This window comes from Ochotona princeps, chromosome 2, assembly GCF_030435755.1.
Source record: "Ochotona princeps isolate mOchPri1 chromosome 2, mOchPri1.hap1, whole genome shotgun sequence".
Taxonomy (NCBI): Eukaryota; Metazoa; Chordata; class Mammalia; order Lagomorpha; family Ochotonidae; genus Ochotona; species Ochotona princeps.
Window position 1 is genome coordinate 20,920,990 of NC_080833.1, and position 21,028 is coordinate 20,942,017.

Consider the following 21,028-nt stretch of genomic DNA (forward strand, 5'->3'; position numbering starts at 1 on the left):
TAGCCTGTTGCAGAGACCCAGCAGTGACATGCCACACTTGGGACACCCTGCTTTTGGAACCTGTGTTCTGATGGCCTTCAACCAGTCCAGCCGTCCTTCAACCAGAGCAGGGCCAGGTGGTGGGGTGCAGGGCCCCAGGGCATTGGCCAGTTCACCTGGGAAGTGGGGGCTCTCGCTCTGGTTCAAACTCTGGGGCCTCCAGTTTGCCACTGAAAGGGGAGCTTCAGGGACCCCCTTACTAGGCTAGGTTCTGTGGTACAGGCTAACATAACTTGTACCCAATCCCAGAACTTGCCAGCAGATGCTGTGGCCTGTACCTATTCTGACTTTCCCACGTGCCAGTGGTTGTGGCAGGTTAGCCCATCTTGGCCTGCCCCCAGACCTAACCCATTTGTTAGTCAATGGGTGCTACAGCCCTGCCTGGATCAGCTCACCCCCAGTCCCAGCTCTCATGCTCAGCAGTGGAAGCAGCAGTCTAGCAAGGGGGTCCCTGAAGCTCCCCTTTCAGGTCTGTTTCCAGCCCTGGGTCTTGCACATGCCAGGAGGTGTTATTGCCCAGTCTGGCATTTCCGGCCGCACAATTCCAGCTCTCACCAGTGAGTGAAGCAGCCTAGCCCAGCTTAGCCCAGCCCCGGCCTTGGCCCTTCTGTGAACTGGCAGCTGTTACAGCCCAACCCTGCCCAGTCTACACCCCATCTTGGCTCTCACTCATACCAGCGTGTACTGTAAACTGGCTCAGCCTGGCCCACACCCAATCAAGACCATGTGCATGCTGCAGCCAGGCTGAGCTGGTCTTCCTCCCAACCCCAGATCTTGGGCTCATCAATGGAAGCTGAAGCCTAGAGGAGAGTCCTCCAGCTCCCCTACCATACAGGCTCCCAGCCCTGGACATTGTGTGTGCCAGTGGGTGTTGTGACTCAGCCTGTCATGGCCTGCTCCAGTCCTGGCACTTACTGGTGAGTACTGTGGCTTAGCCTAACCAGCCTGCATCCATCCTGGCACTCGCTAATGGACTACATCCTAGCCCAGCCTGGTCCACTCCAGATCTGGCTCTCATGTGAACCAGCGGGTACAACAGAAGGACATAAATGGTAACATGGATTCAGCCATATGTGTTCTGAGCATCTGCTCTGTGTCAAGTACTGCTGTGGGTTCTGTGCTCCTGGTGATGACCAAGGTGACACTGTCTGGTCCTGGAGGAGCTTATTGTCAAGGAGGGTATGTGAAGGGCACACAGAGGCCACAGGACAGAAGCAAACACCCAGAAGGAAGGCCCTGAGGTTCAAGGAGAGCCACTGGGGCTCTTCCCTGCTCTGCAGCCCCGAGTGAATGCTTCTATCAGAGAGAATAGAAGTTTATTGTCTGCAAATTGTGGGTAATAGATACCACCTCCCTGAGAGGGGTGCGTGATAGGAGATGCCTGTTCCAGCATCTGCCGCATGGTAAGTGGCTGTATTAGTCATCCACTTGAGACTACAACTGGCACACCTGACAAGAGTGAGTCAGGAAGGAAGAAGGCCTAGTCTGGCTCAAGGTTTTGGGAGGTCACAGGGCAAAGCTGAGTAGCTCCATTGGTCTGGGGTCTGGTGAAGGCACTGGATGATGGAGCATGTTCAGGGTGATGATCTGATGGCGAGACAGAAAGCTGAAAGCCAGAGTCCACTGTCTCCCACACCTGTGCTTCTGGTCAGCCATCCTGAGCCGCACATGGCAGCCCTGTCAATCTGGTCCCTCTCCACAGACCCCACCTTTGCATGTCACAGTGGCCTCTTCCTACACGAATCCAATAACCATCACCAGGAATCCTATAACTGTTAACCTGAGACTTTCGGGCTTACACGTCTGCATGAGTTGGGAAACCTGAGCTTGTTCATGTCATAATAGTGTCCAGTGGGTACTTATCAGCTATAAAAAAGCCAAGCACTGGACCTGGCGCGGTAGTTTAGCAGCTAAAGTCCTCACCTTGCACGTGCCGGCATCCCATATAGGCACCAGTTCTAATGCTGGTGGCCCCACTTCCCATCCAGCTCCCTGCTTGTTCCCTGGGAGAGCAGTCGAGAATGGCTCGAAAGCCTACTGCAAAGTCGGATATACAGAGAGGAGGAGAGACAGAGAGGAAGATCTTACATCCAATGATTCACTCCCCAAGTGAGCGCAATGGCCAAAGCTGAGCCCATCCTAAGTCAGGAGCTCTTCTGGGTCTCTTATGCAGGTGCAGGGTCCCAAGGCTTTGGGCTGTCCTTGACTGCTTTCCCAGGCCACAAGTAGGAAGCTGGCATGGAAGCGGGGCTGCCGGGATTAGAACCAGCACCCACATGGGATCCTGGTGTCTTCAAGGCGAGGTCTTTGGCTGCTAGGCTACCGTACTGGGCCCAAAATAAATAAGTCTTAAAAAAAAAAAAAAGCCAAGCACAGCCCAGGAGTCAGGAAGACATGAGTCATATCTGCAGACCCGGCTGCACTGCTGTCCCTTTACACGGCTGCCACCCACTGGTCACCAGAGGGAGTGTTGCACCCTGAACTGACCTCTCCTCTGTGTCACATGGCACACTGTCCTTCTGTCTGCCACTTTGCACTGAAGATGGGTTTGGCTTGGTTTTGAAAGATTTATTTATTTGGAAGTCAGAGTTACTGAGAAAGAGGGAGAGACACCGAGAGAGAGTGAGAAAGAATTTTTCCCTCTACTGGCTCATTTCCCAAGTGGCTGCAATGGCCTGGGCTGAGCCAGGCTGAAACCAGGAGCCAGGAGCTTTATCTGAGTCTCCCACATAGATACAGAGGCCCAAGCACTTGGGCCATCCTCCTCTGCTTTCCCAGGCACATTAGCAGGGAGCTGGATAGGAAGTGGAGCAGCTGGGACTTGATTGGTATCCCATGGGATGTTGGCCACACAGGTGGCGGTGTTCCCCAGTACACCACAACGCTGCTCTTGGTATGAAGTTTTAAAACTGCTTTCCCTGAGACTCCAGTGGGTTCTAGGATGTGCAAAAAACAGTTGAATACTGTGCAGTAGGCTCCTGGTGCACCAGTTGGGTTCTGGCCAGGACCCTTCGCCATGTCCCATCACTCCTCACTGAGTTGAAATCAAGTGCAGGTGGCAAAGAGTGTGGGGAAGACAGATAGCCAAGCCCAGACCCAGAGATCCAGCTGGGGTTGGGCCCTACTATGTGCACTTCCTGGCTGCATGTGTTGTGCACATGGCTCCACCCAGCCTCACTGGAAGGATGCAGCAAACAGCCCAGGCCACGGGCAGAGTGATGTTAAATCACAGGTCATTGCTGGGGTGCAGTGTCTGGCTCATGAAATAAAAGAACAACTGGAAATGCTGTTTCAAGAAAATAAGGCCCCACGGATGCTGGTGCCCAAGAGGGAAGATGTTCACCTTTGTCTGACCCTTGGGCCTGAAGACATCCAGGGCCGTAATGACCAAATGCTCCAGCTTTGCCTGGGAAAAAGATTTCTCAGTAGGAGCTGACCAGTCGGTCATTCAAGGAAAAGCCCGGCACTGGAGGGGCTCAGGGCCAGGTATGTGAGGGGCTCAGGGCCAGGTGTGTGAGGGCCCTGTCATGACAGGCCCTTCGATCACAGGCTCCAGCAAACGAAAGGGAAATAAGCAGTGATGGGCCTCCTATAGCAGGGCTGGTCCCACAAAGAGGATCGTGACTCAGGGTCTAAACCAACAGGCCCAGCCACCGGCTGCCTTGGCTTTGCGAAGGAAGCCTTGCAGAGAACCAGGAGCAGTGGCCAGGACCGGGCTTCCCAGCAGCCACGCGGTGCCAGATGCACTGCAGGGGACTCTGCCACAGGGCACAAGGCCAGGGTGTCCCCAGGGCCTCTCAGAATCAATGCTGGCGTCACCGGAGTCTTTCCCATCCCCACCCCCTGGCTCGGGTCCAATGGATGATGATCCAACCTGCCGAGCAAGAGGCAGAAAAAGAAGCAGAAAAGCTTCCCAAGGTCTGCCAGCCTCCTGTTGACAGGCCAGCCCACCAGTCAGGGCTCACATATGGAGGCTCCGGAAGCATCCTTATGCAGAAGTCACCCAGGAAACGAGCCCAGAGGGCTGAGTGACTTGCTCAAGGTCATGTGTACTGGGAAGCCAAGAGCTGAGTGGTTTAAAGGATCCTCTGGAGCTTAGGAAATGAACACAGGGACAGCTCTGGGTCACTTCTCAGGTCCCCAGAAAGCCACAGGCGGCAGCCCTGACTGCCACAGGGGGTGGAGATGGGGGTGGGATTGAAGGCAGTATTGCTTCTTGAAAGGCTTGTTTTTGCTGAATTCTATAGATTCTCCAAACCAACATTTTCTCTTTGTTTTCTGACTTTGCTGTTCTTTCCGTGTCTTCCTCCCGGCAATTTGATCCTCATCTATCACCTGTAGGTAAAATACGCACAACAATGAAGATACCACACTGGCGCCCTTGGTGTGGCACAGCAGGTTAAGCAGGTCGAGCTACTATCCCATATGGGCACAGGTTCAGGTTCAGGCTGCTCCACTTCTGATCCAGCTTCCTGCTAATGCGTCTGGGAAAGTAGCACAAGATGGCCCAAGAACTTGGGCCCCTGCACCCACAGAGGAGACCTGGCTGCAGTTCTGGGCTCCCAGCTTCGGCCCAGCCCAGCCCTTGGGATGTGAATGAGCAGATGGAAGATCTCTCCCCATGTCAGTCCTTCTTTCTCTAACTCTGGCTTTCAAATAAGCAAAATAATTTTTTAAAATAACAGTTTAGAAAAAACATCTGTATCTGAAGGCAGACAGAGAAACAAGCAGAGATCTTCTACATACTGGTTCAAGCCTCAGTTCCTGCAGAAGCCAGGGCTGGGCCAGGCAGAAGCCAGGCACCAGACACTCAGACAGAGTCTCCCAGGGACTCCAGTGCTTGGGCCATCACCTGCTGCCTCGCAGGGTGAATGCTCGCAGGAAACTGGACCAGAGCAGAGCTGGGATCAAACCCAGGCACTTCTACATGGGGTGCAGGAATCCCAAGTGATGTCTTGTTTTTGTTTTAAATATTTTATTAATTTGGAAGAACTACAGAGAGAAGGGGTGGATGGAGACAGAGATTGTCCATCTACTGGTTCACTTCCCAAATGGCTGCAACAAACTGAGTTAGTTAGGATGAAGCTTACCATTCCACCCAAGTCTCCACGTGGGAGATACGGGCCTACGCCCTTGGGCCACCTCCTGCTGCTTTCCCAGGAGCATTAGAGGGAGCTAGACCGGAAGCAGAGCTGCTGGGACTCACGCCTGTGTTCTGTGTTGGACTAGCAACCTAACTGGCTGTGCCACAACACTGGCCCCTCTGACTGTGGTTTTCATTTGCATTTCCCTAATAGTTAGTGAGATGGGACATCTTTTCATGTGCTTGTTAGCTGTGTGTATAACTTATTCTTTTTTAAAAAGTACTTTATTTTCAAGGTTGACTGACAAGAGTGTCCATTAGCTGGCTCACTCCCCAGATGCTCATAATAGGCAAAGCTAAGCCAAGCTGAAGCCAAGAGCCAGGAACGCTGTTGGGGTCTCCCACGGGGGTGGCAGGGGCCCAAACACTTGAGCCATCACCTGCTGTCTCTTATGATGCATAGCAGGAAGCAGAATTGGAAGCACAGGAATAGGAACTTGAACCCAGGCACTCTGATATGAGATGTGGGTGTTGCAAGCAGTGGCTTGCCTAGTTGTGCTACAAAGCTCACCCCTCTCTCTACCCTTGCTTTGCTCATTATCCAGCCTCCACATGGCAGTCAGTGTGAAATACTTTATATATATATACACACACATACATATATAGAGAGAGATTTATTCAGAGTTGGGCCTGGTGTGATAGCCTAGTGGCTAAAGTCCCACCTAGTCTTATATGTGCAGGGATCCCATATGGGCTCTGGTTCATGACCCAGCTGTTCCACTTCCCATCCAGCTCCCTGCTTGTCGCCTGGGAAAGCAGTCAAGGATGGCTCAAAGCCTTGGGACCTTGTACCCATGTGGGGACCCTGAAGAAGCTCCTGGCTCCTGGCTTCGGATCGGTTCAGCTCTGGCCATTGCTGCCACTTGGGGAGTGAACCAGCAGAGAGAAGATCTTTCTCTGTCTCTTCTCTTTATAAATCTGCTTTTACAATAACAAATAAATAAATATTAAAAAAAAAAAGATTTATTCAGAGTTGAAGAGAGGAGGAGAGACAATGAGCTCTTCCACCCACTGGTTCATTCCCCAAATGGCCAGTGGCTGAGCTGGGTGGATCAGAAGACAGGAAGCAGGAGGTTCTTCCAGATCTCCCACATGGGTGCAGGGGCTCAAGTACTTGGGCCATCCTCTGTTATTTTCCAAGGCATGTCAGCAGGGAGCTGGATGGGAAGTGAAGCAGCTGGGGGACAAACTGGCGGCCCTATGGGATGCAAGCACTACAGACAGTAGCTTTACCCACTAAGCCACAGCGGTGGCCCCAGAATGATCGTTTAAGAACTCAGACCACATCAGTCCCTTGTTAAAATCACCCATGGCTTCCTGTCACACTTGAAATGAGCTCCAAACTCCTCGCCGGGACCCACAGGCCCTACCTGACTTGGCCCCAGCTGCCTCTCCCTGGGCTGCCTTTCTGGCTTGCTGTTCTTCTGTGGCACTTGATGTTGACTGCTCCTTGGCTCATTCTGCCACATTTCTGTGGCTCTTTCCTGCCCTAGTGCCTTTGTCTATGCTGTTCCTTCTGTCTTCACACGGCTGAGTCCTCATTCTGACCCATCAGGCTGCAGGGTCACCTGTCTCGGTTGGTTCCAATACCTACAGTGAGACAGGGTGAGGAACCTACACAGCAGAACTGTTATTTTCTCACCCTTCAGGGGGCTGGAAGACCCAGCTCAGGCATGCTAATGGGGCCAGTTTCTTGCCGGCTTGCAGGTGGCTGCCCCCTTGCCATGTGCTCCCCTGGGGTTTCCTGTTCCTCTGGAGCCCCTTATGAAGCAAGCACATAGTCCCCCTGCTCATCCCCCATGTCCTCCCTGCAACTATGTCCCACAGCTCCCTTGTGGCTCATCGCAGGGAGCCGGTTTCATGCCTTAGTCACCAGCACTGGGATCCCTCCCTCAGGGCCTGGCACAGACCAGGAGCTCGGGTCATCCCTGTTGGCTGAGCCAGAGACCCCAGTTTATCTCAAGTTCACATCCTGTGGCGTTTCCCCCATGAGAGGTGGGGGAGGGACGGTAACAGGTACCAAGGGCTGGTGGAGTGCTGTGGTTACCAGGTGCTGGCACTGGGCCACCAAGGGAATCCCTACTTAACCGCTTCCTCGCTGCAGGGCTCCGCCACTTGTATCCTGGGTTTTCCTCTCTGAGAGCTGGCAACACATATCTGGACAGGGAGAAGCCACAGGGAAGGGCATACCAGGCTGCGTGAGGGTGCGGTATGGGCTGGGAGCAGGAGCAGTGGACTGTCGCCAGAGGGGACAGTGGGTCCCGAGACTGCTGCCCTTGTCCCTTGCTCAGCTAGGTGACAGCCCTTCCCCCTGCAAAAGAGCGGGCTTTGTTCTTGAAGTGACTCTGGAGGGACCTGGGCTTGTGGTGAGAGATCGAGTGGCAGATGGGAGCCTCCGGCTCTGCTGCCCGAACCAGACAGCCAGAAATGGGTGTCCTCTACAAACAGCCAGATGTTCCTATGGAAAGCCAGATCACCTCAGAGATGTCCCACAGTGAGGTGTGGCTGGCAGCAGGGGCTTCATGCCCGCTGCACCCACAGCTGTCTGTTCAGCACGTGGTCTTCATGCCCGCATTAACCTGGAGTCACACATCTTCAGAGACTTGAACCAAGTCTCCAGGATAAAAGAGAGATGGCAAAGCAAGCCAGCCAACAACAACAAATAGCAAAAGGCAAAACCAGGATGTTTAGTACCCTCTGAGTCACCGGGAGTTACTGTGTACATGTGAGCGCTGGATAAATACTGTGCATGAAAGGGAACCGAGAGGAGAGAGAGAGGCCGTTGGGAAAATAAACCAGTCAAAATTAGAAAACATGTCGACTGAAGGATCAAGGGTAATGAAAAGCAAACTTCCCAGAGGGCGCAATCAAAAGACATAGTGAGAAACTCCAAGGATCAATTCAGGAGGCCCCATGTCTGGTGGCCTGGCCCATGGAGGGGGTAGCAGACAGCAGATCAATGATGGGAGAACATTTCATATGAAAGACAGGAAAGGCTGGGGAGGCCCAATTCCAAGGAAAAGAACTCAGGGTCCCCAGATGCCAGACCGCCAGGAGATGCTGCGGGGCCAACAACATGTACATGGTCTCATGACCAGATGGTCCGCGCACCCGAGTGGCACAGCCGGAAGCTGGGAGAGGACTGACCTAAGCCTTCCAGATGTTTCAGTACTTACTTATTTTCATTTTGTTTGAAAGACACAGAAGTAGAGAGCTCCCATTCACTGCTGCTCTCTTCAGTTACCCACAGTGGTTGGGGCTGGGCTGGGTTGAAATCCGGAATCTGGATCTCAATCCAAATCTGCTCCGTGGGGCGGACAGGAGGAGGCTTTTATCCCAACCCTGAAGACGCCTAGATCCTCACCAAGGTCTATCAGTACGAGCACCGAGGACCACATCCCTACTGCCAAGGAGACCACGGGGAAATGGAGTGCCTTCGGAGACCAAGAACTCTGAGGTCACCCACCTCCATTTGGATCTACCACATGGGATGGAAGAAGCCCAAATCCTGCCTTGCAGGATCCAAGGTCATCGGAACAACAACCAGGATCCCTGAGCGGTCCGCAGAAACAGAACAGTGAACTTCCTTCGGGACTAGGGAGAGGAGCTTTCTCTGGTCCTTGCCTGCTTCCAACTTTGGTTCCCCACCCCCTCTTGTAATAACCATCAGGATCGTTCCAGAAACCCCTCAAAACAAACAAACAAACAAAACTAGAATAGATAGACAGAACAATAAGGAAAGCTTAGAAACAGACAGGAAACAGTCAGTGGGGATGCACTTATACCTCACTGGGTGGGACACAAAGATTAGTTACTCCTCACTGGGGTATGGAAGATTTCTCTGCACATCCCTCCTACACATGCTCACCTAAACTGTTGACATATATCCTGTCAGAATTATAGAGTTAGACCACCCGAAAAACAGCCAGGTTCAGCGAAAACATGCTTCAATGCTATAAACTGCTAAATACTAAAATTAAAATAGGCATGAGACAGCTGAATAGCAATCTAAGCCATTTTAAGGTGTATAGAACACAGTTGAATATAAACCAAAATTGAAATGTCTATGAAGAAGTCACAGGTTGTGGTTGAGAACCTGCATTTTCCTAGTAACATATTGGTTAATCAATACCATGTCAATTAATGCCACAATGTTGTAAATGGTTGGAAATATTATGTTGGGGCTTTTAATTGATTGGGATGATACTCAGCCGGCTCTACCTTCAGACCAGAGATGGTCTCACCAAGAAACCATTGAACTTTCCAGGACAATAAGATGCTGGACTGTATGCTTAGTAAATACCTCCAGTGAAAGAATGTCAACTGAATTTGAACTATGGAAATGCAATAAGGTGGAGCAATCCGCCATGGGGGGAGGGTGTGGGGAGGGTGTGAGGAGGAGTGGGGGGAATCCCAGTGCATAAAAAATGTATCACATAATGCAATGTAATTAATTTTAAAAAAATGAAATGCAATTAAAAAAAGACAAAAAAAAAACAAACAAAACCGAATCTGCTCCGTGGATGGTAGGAAACCAGGTTCCTGAGCCATTACATGCTGCTGCCCAGGGTGCGTTAGCAGGGAACTGGGATCCAAGCGGAGCTGAGACTCACACTCAGGCGCTCTGGGATGCAATATGAACATCTACCAAATGCCCACCTGAACCTGTCAACCTTCTGACCAAGAGCAGTTTCCAAGCTGCTAGTTCATATGCAGTCAAAGCGATCAGAAACGAGGCTGAAAACGAGGGAGATTTTCAGGCAGGCGAAAGTGGTACACATGACACCTTCCCTATGCCCTTCTCAGGAAGTGACCAGAGAAGTCCATTCCTGCTCAATGTGAGGATGATGTGCAGCCGGGGAGCAGGTGCTCTGATGGAGGAGGAGGAGGAGCGGTGTGCAGCTGGGCTGGGCAGCCTGAGGGGAGCAAGAATTGAGGGACATTGCTGGTGGTCATGAGCAGCAGGTTCTTTCTGCCTCTGGGCACACGTGAGCACAAGACTACTTCGTGGACCCTGGTTGTCCTTGGGTTTCTGCCATTCACACAGGGAACCCAGATGGAGCTCCTGGCTGTTGGCATCAGCCTGGCCCAGTCCCAGTTACTGCAGACAGCCAGGAAGTGAACCAATAGATGAAAGATCTGTGGTCTCTCCTTCTTTCTCTTTTTCCTTCTGTCACTCTGACTTTCAAATAAATATGTAAAGAATTTTGAGAAATAGAGCCCAGTGTAGTAGCCTAGTGGCTGAAGTCCTCGCCTTGCATATATCAGGATCCTATATAGGCACCGGTTTGTGTCCCAGCTGCTCCACCTCCCACCCAGCTCCTTGCTTGTGGCCTGGGAGGACAGTGGAGGATGGCCCAAAGCCTTAGGACCATCTACCTGCACGGGAGACCAGGAAGAAGCTCCTGGCTCCTGGCCTCAGATTGCTTAGCTCCGACCATTGCGGTCACTTGAATAGTGAACCAGCAGATGGAAGATCTTTTTCTCTGTAAATCTTACTTTCCAATAAAAAATACATTTTATTGAAAACAAGAATTTTAAGGAATAAAGTTCAGGGTTGTTGTTGTGCTGCAGGTAGGTTAAGCTATCATTTACAACACTAGCCTGCCATACTGAAGTGCCAATTCAAGTCCCAGCTGCCCCACTTCCCATTCAGTTCCCTGCTAATGTAGCTGGGAAAGCAGTGGGTGATGACCCAAGTTCTTGGGCCCCTGCACCCATGAAGGAGACCTATCTGGGATTCTGGGATTCTGGCTTCAGTCTGGACCAGTCCTAGATGTTGTAGAATCTGGGGGCTGAGTGACCAAGAAGGCCTCACATTGAGATGGCAGAATGGAAGCGGAGCAACCTGGAATTGCTTCATGGGACCTGGTTTTCCTGGAGACGAAGAACTTCGTGAGAATAAATAACCCTTAATATATTAAACCACTGGGGCCTTGGGGTTTGTTACTGCTGCTGCTTTGGCTTAGCCACTTGCAAACTTCAGAGGTAACTGTTTAGCATAGTGGTCAATATCTTTGCATCCATGTTGGAGTATTGTAGTTCAAATCCTAGCTCCAGCTCTGGACTCCAGCTTCCTGCCAAGACTGACCTTGGGAGGTGATGGCGACAGTGACGGTGATGGCTCAAGGGCTCGAGCACCTACACCTAGTGGGAGACAGGGATTGCATTCCCAGCTCCTGGATCCAGCCTGGCCCAGTCCCAAGTGTTACAGGCATTTGAGAAGTGGCCCAGTGGGTGGAGGTGTTCTTTATGTTTCAAATAAGTAAAAATGTTAAAGAAATGTCTTTAATGCTAACTTCAACAAATATTGAATAAAACTGATAAGTGAGGAAGAGTCACTTAAACGTTAGTTAGAATTATGGAACTAATTAATGAATAGAGGTGGTTGCCTCTAGGGATGACATTGTGGCACCACAGGTAGGGCCACCGCCTGCAGTGCTGATTTTCCATATGTGCACTAGTTCAAGTCCTGTCTGCTCCACTTCTGATCCAGCTCCCATGCTAGTGGCCTAGCTAAGCGGCAGAAGATGGCCCAAGTTTCTAGGCCTCTTACACACATTTGAGATCTGGAAGAAGCTCTGGGCTCTTGGCTTTGTCCGGGCTTAGCCATAACCATTGTGACTATTTGGGGAGTAAGCCAATAAAATATTAAATACATAAAAGTGGTTTCCTCTGGGGAGCAGGGTAGAAGAGGAGGAGTGGGCAGAGGTGTAACTGTTTTCACTAAGGCGCTGCATGGCGGTGCATGTTAAGATACAGCAAGTTAAGCTGTTGCTCGAGATACCTGCATCCGGTGTGATAGTGCCTGGCTACTCTGCTTCCGGTCTTACCTCCTAATGCATTCCCTGGGAGGCAGCTGATGACGGGCCAAGTACTTGGGCTCCTGCCACCCATGTGGGAGAACCACACTAGATCCTAACTCCTGGCTTTGGCCTCTACCATCTCCAGCCATTGTAACAGTTTAGGGAGTTAACCAGTGGATAGAAGGTCTCTCTCTTGCTCTTTTCCCCTGCCTTTCAAATAAATAAACTTAAAAATAAAAATGCTACATGGTTTTGCACTCTGCTGCTATATTGTATTGACAGAAACAACATTTTGTAAGAAGCAATGTCCATAGATGTGGCTTGGAAGACTCCAACCCTTCTTCCCAATGGTTGTCTCTCGGGGCGGGGGCCGGAGACACTGGACAGAATGTTTGGGGAGCTACAGGTGTTTCCAGACCTGGGCCTCCATGGGGGTGGGAGGCACCCCATAGAATCCAGCCCCATGGCAGCAGGAAGCAGCTTCCTCGAGCAAGGCTGCTTTTGGCTGCACACGCCCTAACTTACCAGGGTGTGTGGGGGAGCCGGGAAGTGGCAGGAGGCTGCTGCAGTGGTCCCAGGGACAACCAAGGTGCCTTGGGGATGACATGCATGTGACATGCATCTGCTGTGTGCACATTGCCTGGTGATGCAGCAGAGAACAGAGGATGGGATGTTTCTTTAGTTTTCAGGAAGCTTCCGCGGGCCAGGGCCAAGGGATAGGGAGAAGCAGAGGGCAGGTCAGGCGGAGAAATGAAGCCACTCCAGACTTTGCCCTGAGATGACAGGGAGGTGGTCCTCCTCTGAGGAGATGGCATTTGAGTGAGGGGATAAGGAGTTTCCAGGCCGAGAGGTCAACAGGTACAGAGGCCCTGCGGTGGGAGTGGGCTTGATTTGGCCAAGTAACAGCAAGGAGGCCAGTACGGGGTGCGGGGGTGTGGCCTTGGGGTGGGAGCAAGCGAGGGGTAGCGGGGTGAGGGTGGGATTGAGGGAGGGTGTGGTGCTCACCAGCTGGGAGCTGAAACTCCAGAAGCGCCAGAGCCAGCTTGGGGAGCACAGGGCGGGGCTGAGCGCTCCTAGGGAAGGGAGGAGACCCTTGGGACAGGGCTCGGCTGTGAGGCTGGGAAGCTGAGGAGTGGGCTCCCTGGGCCCCGCCTGACCCAGCTACAGCAGCCTCTCTACCCGGGAGCGGGGATAGGAGGAGTCTTCACACATCAAAATAGCAGCCGAAGAACAGCTTCTGATTGTTCTGCGTAAGAGCGGAGAAATTAGCCGAGGCAGCTGCGGGGCTGGGCCCGCCTCCCACACAGCTGCGATCCTGCACCCGCACCGCCACCCTGCACTTAACACCTCCGGCACTTCCCTAGCCCGCGGGGCCGCTGTCTCTGAGCGAAACTTCTGCACGGCCCCGCCCCGGAACAAATTCAGGCCCTGGCGGATAATGAAGACATTCATGTTTTAAACCAAAAAAGTCTATGACGTCATGAAGGCCTGGCCTTAGAGGACGCCTCTGCACTGCCGTTCTACACTCTGGGGCACCGTTGTCCTGCCATTGTCCTAGGTGCCCGGGGCACCCGGAGCAGAGCTGAGAGAAGCCCCTGGGAGGCAGAAGGTGTCAGTTCTCCCTTTAGCTCTGCCACTGTTGCTGTGTGACCTGGAGTGATTGAACCAGCTCTCTGGCTTTCATTTTCTCTTCTCTCCCCCAGTATGGGCTTTGGGCTACTCAGAGATATTCCCAGTATTAAGGGTGTAAGGATCCCTTGGGGCGGGAGGTGAAGATTCCCAGGCTCAGACTGTGCCATGTGATGGGTAAGAGGCTTCTGGAAGGCCCCGCTTTGGGGATCCCAGAGCCTGACCGGTGGTGAACCCTGGCTGCTCTGTGAGTACGCAATCCAGGAGACAGCAGGTGACAGCCCCAGCACAGTTCCCTGCCACTTCCATGGGCAAGCCAGGTAGAGTTCCTGGCCCCTGGCTTCAGCCTGACCCATTGCTGGCTGTGGTGGGTATTGAGGGGGAGTGAGTCAGTGGATAGAAGATCTCTCCCATCTACTTCTCTGTCCCTCTCTGCTTTTCAAGCCAAATGAAAATCAATAATTAAACGCAAAAAGCCAAGATTTAGCAGGTCAAGTGTGGGGGTGTCTCCAGGAATTGCGTCTCTTAAAGGCTCTTCCAGTTATTCTGAAGGAGTCCTCAGGGCTCTCCCTGCTGGGAAAGGCAAGGAGGAGTGCCTGGCTCACGCAGACTGGCTCTGGGCAGATGAGTATCCCAGGGGCCGTCTACTTCCGGCTACGTCATCTTCTCCAGGCTTCACTGTAGTAAGCTTGCAGAGCTGGCCAGATTGTGGGTAGCTGGGAGCACAACATAGAAGTCAGAGAGGTGTGGGGGTGGTTGGCTGCAGGTATCTGGGTACCTCTCCTAAGGATGTGTGATGCTGTCACCTGCTCCCCCTATACTGTTGTGGGTCGCAACATGTGAGTCCAGCTGCAGGAGAATGGGGAGGTCTGGAGAGGGCCCTGGTCTCCCCAGCCAGCGTGTAGGGCGGCATCTCCTCCTCAGAGCTAGCCAAGCAGATGCCCCTAGACTAGGTCCTGGGAGAAATCAGAGGGCCCAGCCCCCAGCCTTGTTCTTCAAGTATGAGGAAAAGTGCAGTTAGCCGGCCCTGGGTGCTTACTGTGCATGGACCCATGGCTACACGCTGTGTCCTCTCATTGTATTTTTACAGGTATTGCAAGAAGCTGGGCCAGGGGTATTGGGTTTGATTAGTGCCTCTCAGAAGGCAAGACTTTTCCCTAAAATACCTTCTGCCAAAGTCATCCACAGCCAGAAGAACCCTACAATACCAATTTCATACAGGGAAGCCGTGACGTTGAACCCTTGTTCTAGTTTCCTCTGCTCTTGACCTTCTGCGTGACCTTGAGCTCCATCTCACTTCCTTAAATTTTAGGTGAAGCGGAATTCTCTAACATATAAGCTCGATTACCAATGCACTTCCCTCTAAGGTACACAAAGATGAAGACAGCCACCAACATCTACATCTTCAACCTGGCCCTGGCCGACGCGCTGGCCACCAGCACGCTGCCTTTCCAGAGTGCCAAGTACCTGATGGAGACTTGGCCCTTCGGCGAGCTGCTCTGCAAGGCCGTGCTCTCCATTGACTACTACAACATGTTCACCAGCATCTTCACCCTCACCATGATGAGCGTGGACCGCTACATCGCTGTCTGTCACCCCGTCAAGGCCCTGGACTTCCGCACACCTGCCAAGGCCAAGCTGATCAACATTTGCATCTGGGTGCTGGCCTCCGGTGTGGGCGTGCCCATCATGGTCATGGCTGTGACCCGTCCTCGGGGTAAGTGTGGGAACTGTGGCACAGACACTGACCCCAGGAGGCTGCCCATGCACCTGCTGGGGTCTGCGGGGCCAGATCGGAGTGCTGAAAGTGTGGTGCTGATCAGTGGCAGAGTGGGAAGTCAGCCAGTAGGATGCAGATGGTTAGCCAGAGGTGAACGGCTAAGGACTGTGAGGATGAATGAATGGTGAGTGGCCATGGGGAATTAATGAATGGGATTGGGAATGGCTGGTCTGTGAGGCCAGAAATGTGAGGAGATGGAGGTATGGCCAGGAGGGTTAGTGACACTGACCAGTGGAGGCCATGAGATATGCAGTTCCATGGCAACCGCCCTTTCAGCCTGATTTCTATTGCCCCAGAAGCTGGTGTGGTGGCTCCATGGGTTAAGTCACTGCTTGTGACACCAGCATTCTCTATCAGGGTGCCAGTTTGAATCTTGACCGCTCCACATCTGATCCAGCCCGCTGTTAATGCACTCAGGAAAGCGGCAGATGATGGCCCAAGCCCTTGGACCCCTGCCAGCCTTGTGGGAGCCCCAGATGGAACTGGCTCCTGATTTTGGCCTGGCCCAGCCCTGATTGTTGTGGCTGTTTGAAAAGTAAACTAGCAGATGGAAGATTCTCCCATCCCCCCCTCCACTGTCACTCTTGCTTTCAAATAAATAAATACATCTTGCAAAAAGTTAAGGAAACCATCATGCCAGATGATCAAAGTCATACCTAGAGAAAGGCATGGAGGGAATGCTCACGGTCTACCGAACAGCAGCTGTCCCAACAGGCTCCCTGCTCAAGGGCTCAGCCCTGGAGCAGTTTGTTTTTCCCGGCATCCCAGTCCAGTATTGGAGGAGCAGGGTCTTCCACTGCCCCAGGCTTCCTCTAAAGGTTTCGGAATCTTCTGTTGGCGCCTCAAGGGCCGAGGGCCGAGGAGTATGCAGAGGGCGGGGTGGGGAGGGTCCATGACTCCTTCTGAAGAGTCGGGCCTGCCCCTTCCTGTGGCCCCATGCTGATGAGGTCAAGTGGGAAGTGTGGTCTATAAGGGTGCCCCTGGCTCCAATAACTGACCAGCCTCCTGAGCCGCACTGTGCCACAGGGTGTGAAGAAGGTTAAATGAGGTCATGAGTGCAAGACACCTCCAGCAAGGTCAAGCTCATTGCCAAGGCCATCAAGTGGTTCAGCCTGTGAGACAGACAGGGCCAGGACCCCTGCCTCCAGCTGTTGCTAACAAATTGGGAATTGGAAGGGCCCGGTGGTCTCCTGTGGGTCTTTCAGCCAGGTAGTTGATGTACATTGGCCTGGAATCCTGGATCCGGCCCCTTGGATGCAGGTATGCAGGGGGTGGGTGTTGTGGATGGAAGGCGAGGGCAGCCCTTAGGGGAGGCTTCCTGATTGCCCTTGACTCTCATGAGGGCGCAGCCCTGGTGCCTGTCAACACCCCTTAAGCCACTAGCCTTGAGCTGGCAGCACGGCCCATTGCTCTCTGTCAGTCTTCTGTTCACAGGTCATTAACTGCTGCCTTACTAGAGCAGATGGGCCTCCATAGCCCGCACACACCCACACGTGTGCCCCCTGTGGCCACTGGCTGCCTGACTGGAAACAAGTGCCCCTCCTTCTGGGGTCTGCTTTTACCATTGCTACAATGAAGGGCTTGGATTCGGCTATCCCCCTGGGGTCCTGCCAGGAGGATGCCCTGTGGAGCAAGCTGTTCTGTGGCATCCCACGCAACTTCTGGTAACTCCCAGCCTCATGTCCTGAGTGGATCCTCCACTTGCTCGCATTTGGGGAGAGCCCCCATCTGGGCCATCTTCAGGCCTGGGTTGGATTTCCCCAGCATTCCCCGAGGTGCTCCTGTAGGCTAAGCCCCCACGTGGCAGTAGTCAGCTCACCTCTCACCCCATCCCGGGCAAGTCTGGCCGGTGGAGGGGGCTTCACAACATGCATGGTAACACCTGCTGTCCTCCAGGAGCTCCAAGGGCATTCCACACAGTTAGTAGGGTCTGAGACCTGAGATCTCCCATCTGCTGTTTCATTCCTCATTTGCCCACAACAGCCAGGGCTGGGTCAGGAGCCCAGAACTCAGTCCTGGTCTCTCCCACCTGGGCGACAAGGCCTCAAGTGCTTGAGACAGCCCCTGCTGCCTCTCAGGATGGGCACTGGCAGGAAGTGCACTGGGAAGTGGAGAAGCTGGAATTCCAATGGGGTACTGCTGGGGGGTGTCCTAAGCTGACTCACTGCCCCTTCCCTCAGCACCTGCTCTCTGGGTCCTTCCTAGCCTATGTACACGCTGGAGCTAGTGACGCGGGGGGGCGGGGTGTGTGCTCTGAGCTATCCAGACAACTGACAGGTGGTGAGCGGGGCTAAACTTTCATCCCTGTCACCCCTGGACCTAGAGGCTCCTAGATGGCGGGTGAGGGGACACAGAAAAGAGGGTCAGGGCAGCTGGGGCTTCAAGGATGAGTAGGGGTTCACCCAGGGCTGGAAGCAGGCAGGCAGGAAACCTGGGTTCCCAACCCCCTCATCCCGGCTCCGTTTTCTCTTGTTTCCTGGCCCAGACGGGGCAGTGGTGTGTATGCTGCAGTTCCCCAGCCCCAGCTGGTACTGGGACACGGTGACCAAGATCTGCGTGTTCCTCTTCGCCTTCGTCCTGCCCATCCTCATCATCACGGTGTGCTACGGCCTCATGCTGCTGCGGCTGCGCAGCGTGCGCCTGCTCTCGGGCTCCAAGGAGAAGGACCGCGGGCTGCGGCGCATCACACGCATGGTGCTGGTGGTGGTGGGAGCCTTCGTGGTGTGCTGGGCGCCCATCCACATCTTCGTCATCGTCTGGACGCTGGTGGACATTGACAGGCGCGACCCGTTCGTGGTGGCCGCGCTGCACCTGTGCATCGCACTCGGCTACGCCAACAGCAGCCTCAACCCGGTGCTCTACGCCTTCCTAGACGAGAACTTCAAGCGCTGCTTCCGCCAGCTCTGCCGTGCACCCTGCGGCCGCCAGGAGCCCGGCACCTTCAGCCGCGCGCGCGAAGCCACCGCCCGCGAGCGCGTCTCAGCCTGCACCCCATCCGAAGGCCCCGGTGGGGGCGCCGCCGCCTGAGCCCACTGCCCCGAGGCCCGGCAGGTGTCGGGAGGCGAGGGGTGGGGATGGAGGGGTTGCGGGCGAGGGGCTCTGAGCTGATGGAGACTTTGGGGTGAGTGAAGGCGGGACTCTGGAGCCGGGATCCCCCTCCCCAAAAGGACCTCTCCACTGGAGCCGTGCCTCCAGAGCTGGACTGCCTCGAGCTCCAGTCTGGAGCGGGGCTTAGGGGACGTGGGGTGTGGTCTCGAGGGCGGTGGCTTGATGGAGCTGCGAACTTGGGCCTGACGAATTTGGATAAAAGATTGGTAGGGAGAGGGGGTGAACAGGACAGAACAGTCAGGGTGGCTGCGCTTAGGCGTTGGTGGCGAGATTGGGGCCATGCATACAGATACGGCCTCAGCTTTGCTGCCTTGGGGGGAGACCCAGCCCCCAGTTCCAGCCAGGGCCTGAGCCTTCTGGGTCTAGGCCCAACTTTGATATCCGTGTGCCCAAGAGGATACGGGAGAACGAATCACCCCTTTCTCTCCTGGATGGGTGTCTGTCCCTTTGAACAGACAGGGCCACCTCACACCTGCAGGTAGGGAGCCAAGACAGCTGAACAGGGTCAGTCCCTCCAGGCTAGGGCAGTGGGACAGGCTTGTAGTTGGAGTAGGGTTCTTAGATCCCAGTTCTAACCTGGACCTAAATCAAGGGGGTCCCCTAACAACGCAGACCTGGGGCCTCTGCACCAAGTGTTGGCGGGTGGGAGGGGTACGACGGAATGGCCAGCTTCCACTGTGAGGGCAGCTTCTTCAGCCAGCTGGTGGCTGCCTGAGGGTCCCCAGGGCCCTGGTTTCTGGGGCCCAGATGCTGGAAAACACAGGACCACCTGGGGAGAGCCCCGTGGGTGGGCAATGGCACCCAGGAAGGGAGACACATGTCAGAATCGCCAGTGTCCCAGGCTGCTTAGTTTTGGGGCCCTGATGAGAAACTGAGGCAGCTCCCTTCCTTCTCTTCGTCCCCTTCCTGGGTCTGGCTGCACCCCCTGTGTCTCCAAGGAACTGGAACTACCCTGGGAAGGAGTACAGAAGGCTGACTGTGATGGAAGTGGGGAGGGGGCTTTGAGAACTGCAGAGCCAGCCTGGCCCCCTCCCCGCCCTGCCCAGCCCAGCTGCCCGCTTCAAACTGCGAGGACAGTGGTCACCCAGAGCCAGGCATAGGGGTCCTGGTGGGGTCAGCGTTTATTCAAGCCCTCTCTGATCTCTGCTTCCCCAGTTTCATAGTCTACCCTAGCCCTCTGACCCCCCCACTCTGCCCCATCCCCTCTGCCCCCCTCCTCCCCTCCCAGACACTGCCTCACTCCCCAAGGAAGCAGTGTGCTGACATCCTTGTAAAAACAAATTTAATTTCTTCCCTTTTTGGGACACATGGAAAGGAATTGACGTCTTTGTCTCAAACAAAAAAAGAAAGAAACAATATACCTCTCTTCCCTGTGACAGCCATTTCTTGGGAACAAAAGCTGGGAGGCTGTCACTCTGGGGGAACTGGCTTGGGAGGGTGGGGATTAGGCTATATTTGGGGAAAGGATGCCCTTGGTGGGGCAGGCACAGCCCCCTGCTCCGGGCAACAACCCCAGGGGTCTCAGGCCTGCAGGACGCAGCTCCCGGAGGCCTGGAGCAGTGGCCAGTGCCCACATCTAGCCAGTGTGACCAAGAGGGACCTTGTGACCATGAGAGAGTTCTGGCAAAGCAGGGGCACCCACCTACCTGGGACTCCTGCTGCTGAAGCTCTGGGCAGTTGCAAGAAAAGGGACTTTGGAGGAAGTAGGGGAAACTTCTGAAGGAGGCGACAGGGCTGTCACAAGCCCGCTCACTGACCTGTCCCAGGGCTGGAGTGGAGCTGGCAGCTTGCTCCCCATTCTGTGTCACCGTGTCCACACAGCAGGGGCTGGGACCAGAGCACGTGCGTTTGAGGGAATGCCAACTTGTGTTGAAGCTGAGTTCCTGCCAGGTGGCAAACGCCAGGTACGAGGATGCGGAGATGGGTCAGACATGGGCCGACTCAGGGACAGATTACAGCTAACTGCCTCTGAGGTGCTGGTGCCGTGACAGGGAGCCAAAGGCGTGTCATGGGAAAAGGCTTTTCCAGTGATCACATAGACATGGGTGGAGAAATGTGATTCTGTAGCAGGTGGAACAAAGCCGGGGCCTTGGAGGAGGCTTGGGAGTTAACCCTCAAGAAGAGAGTGGTGTGCAGCGGATGGGGCGTGTGTGAGTGTTTGGTGAGCGGAGCAGAGCAGGGGTGCAGGTGGAGCCAGCGGCTTACCTGAGCCCCGCTCCTGGGCACCTGGCAGCCTTCATCCCAGCAGATCCACAGCACAGGAGTGGCTTCCCAATGTCCTACCAGAAAGGGGAGACTCACGGAGGTCAGGCCATTTGTCCCTGGGTCACGGAGCCTACAGATGGCAGGAGTCCCTGCACAACCACTCAGTCCACATTTCTGGTTAATTCTGGGCATTACTCCAGTAGAAAGGCCTTGGTCACTGGGATCCCGGCACAAAAATATTAGAAATATAAAATGGAAAAGTCTGAAGGAAAGGGGGCAATTTTCCATGAACTTTTGTTCCTCTTGGAGTTCTCCAAA

General features: G+C 54.1%; 1 protein-coding gene across 1 annotated transcript in view; it reads left to right on the forward strand.

The window, feature by feature from the left end:
- The window catches only part of OPRD1 (opioid receptor delta 1), a 30,007-nt gene extending 11,260 nt beyond the window's left edge, over positions 1-18,747 (forward strand). Inside the window, exons 2-3 of the mRNA XM_004591661.2 lie at positions 14,985-15,334; positions 17,883-18,747. Of these exons, the coding sequence (XP_004591718.2) occupies positions 14,985-15,334; positions 17,883-18,424 (892 nt within the window). The 3' untranslated portion in view covers positions 18,425-18,747. The remainder of the gene's footprint in view (positions 1-14,984; positions 15,335-17,882) is intronic.
- Positions 18,748-21,028: the final 2,281 nt, after the last annotated feature.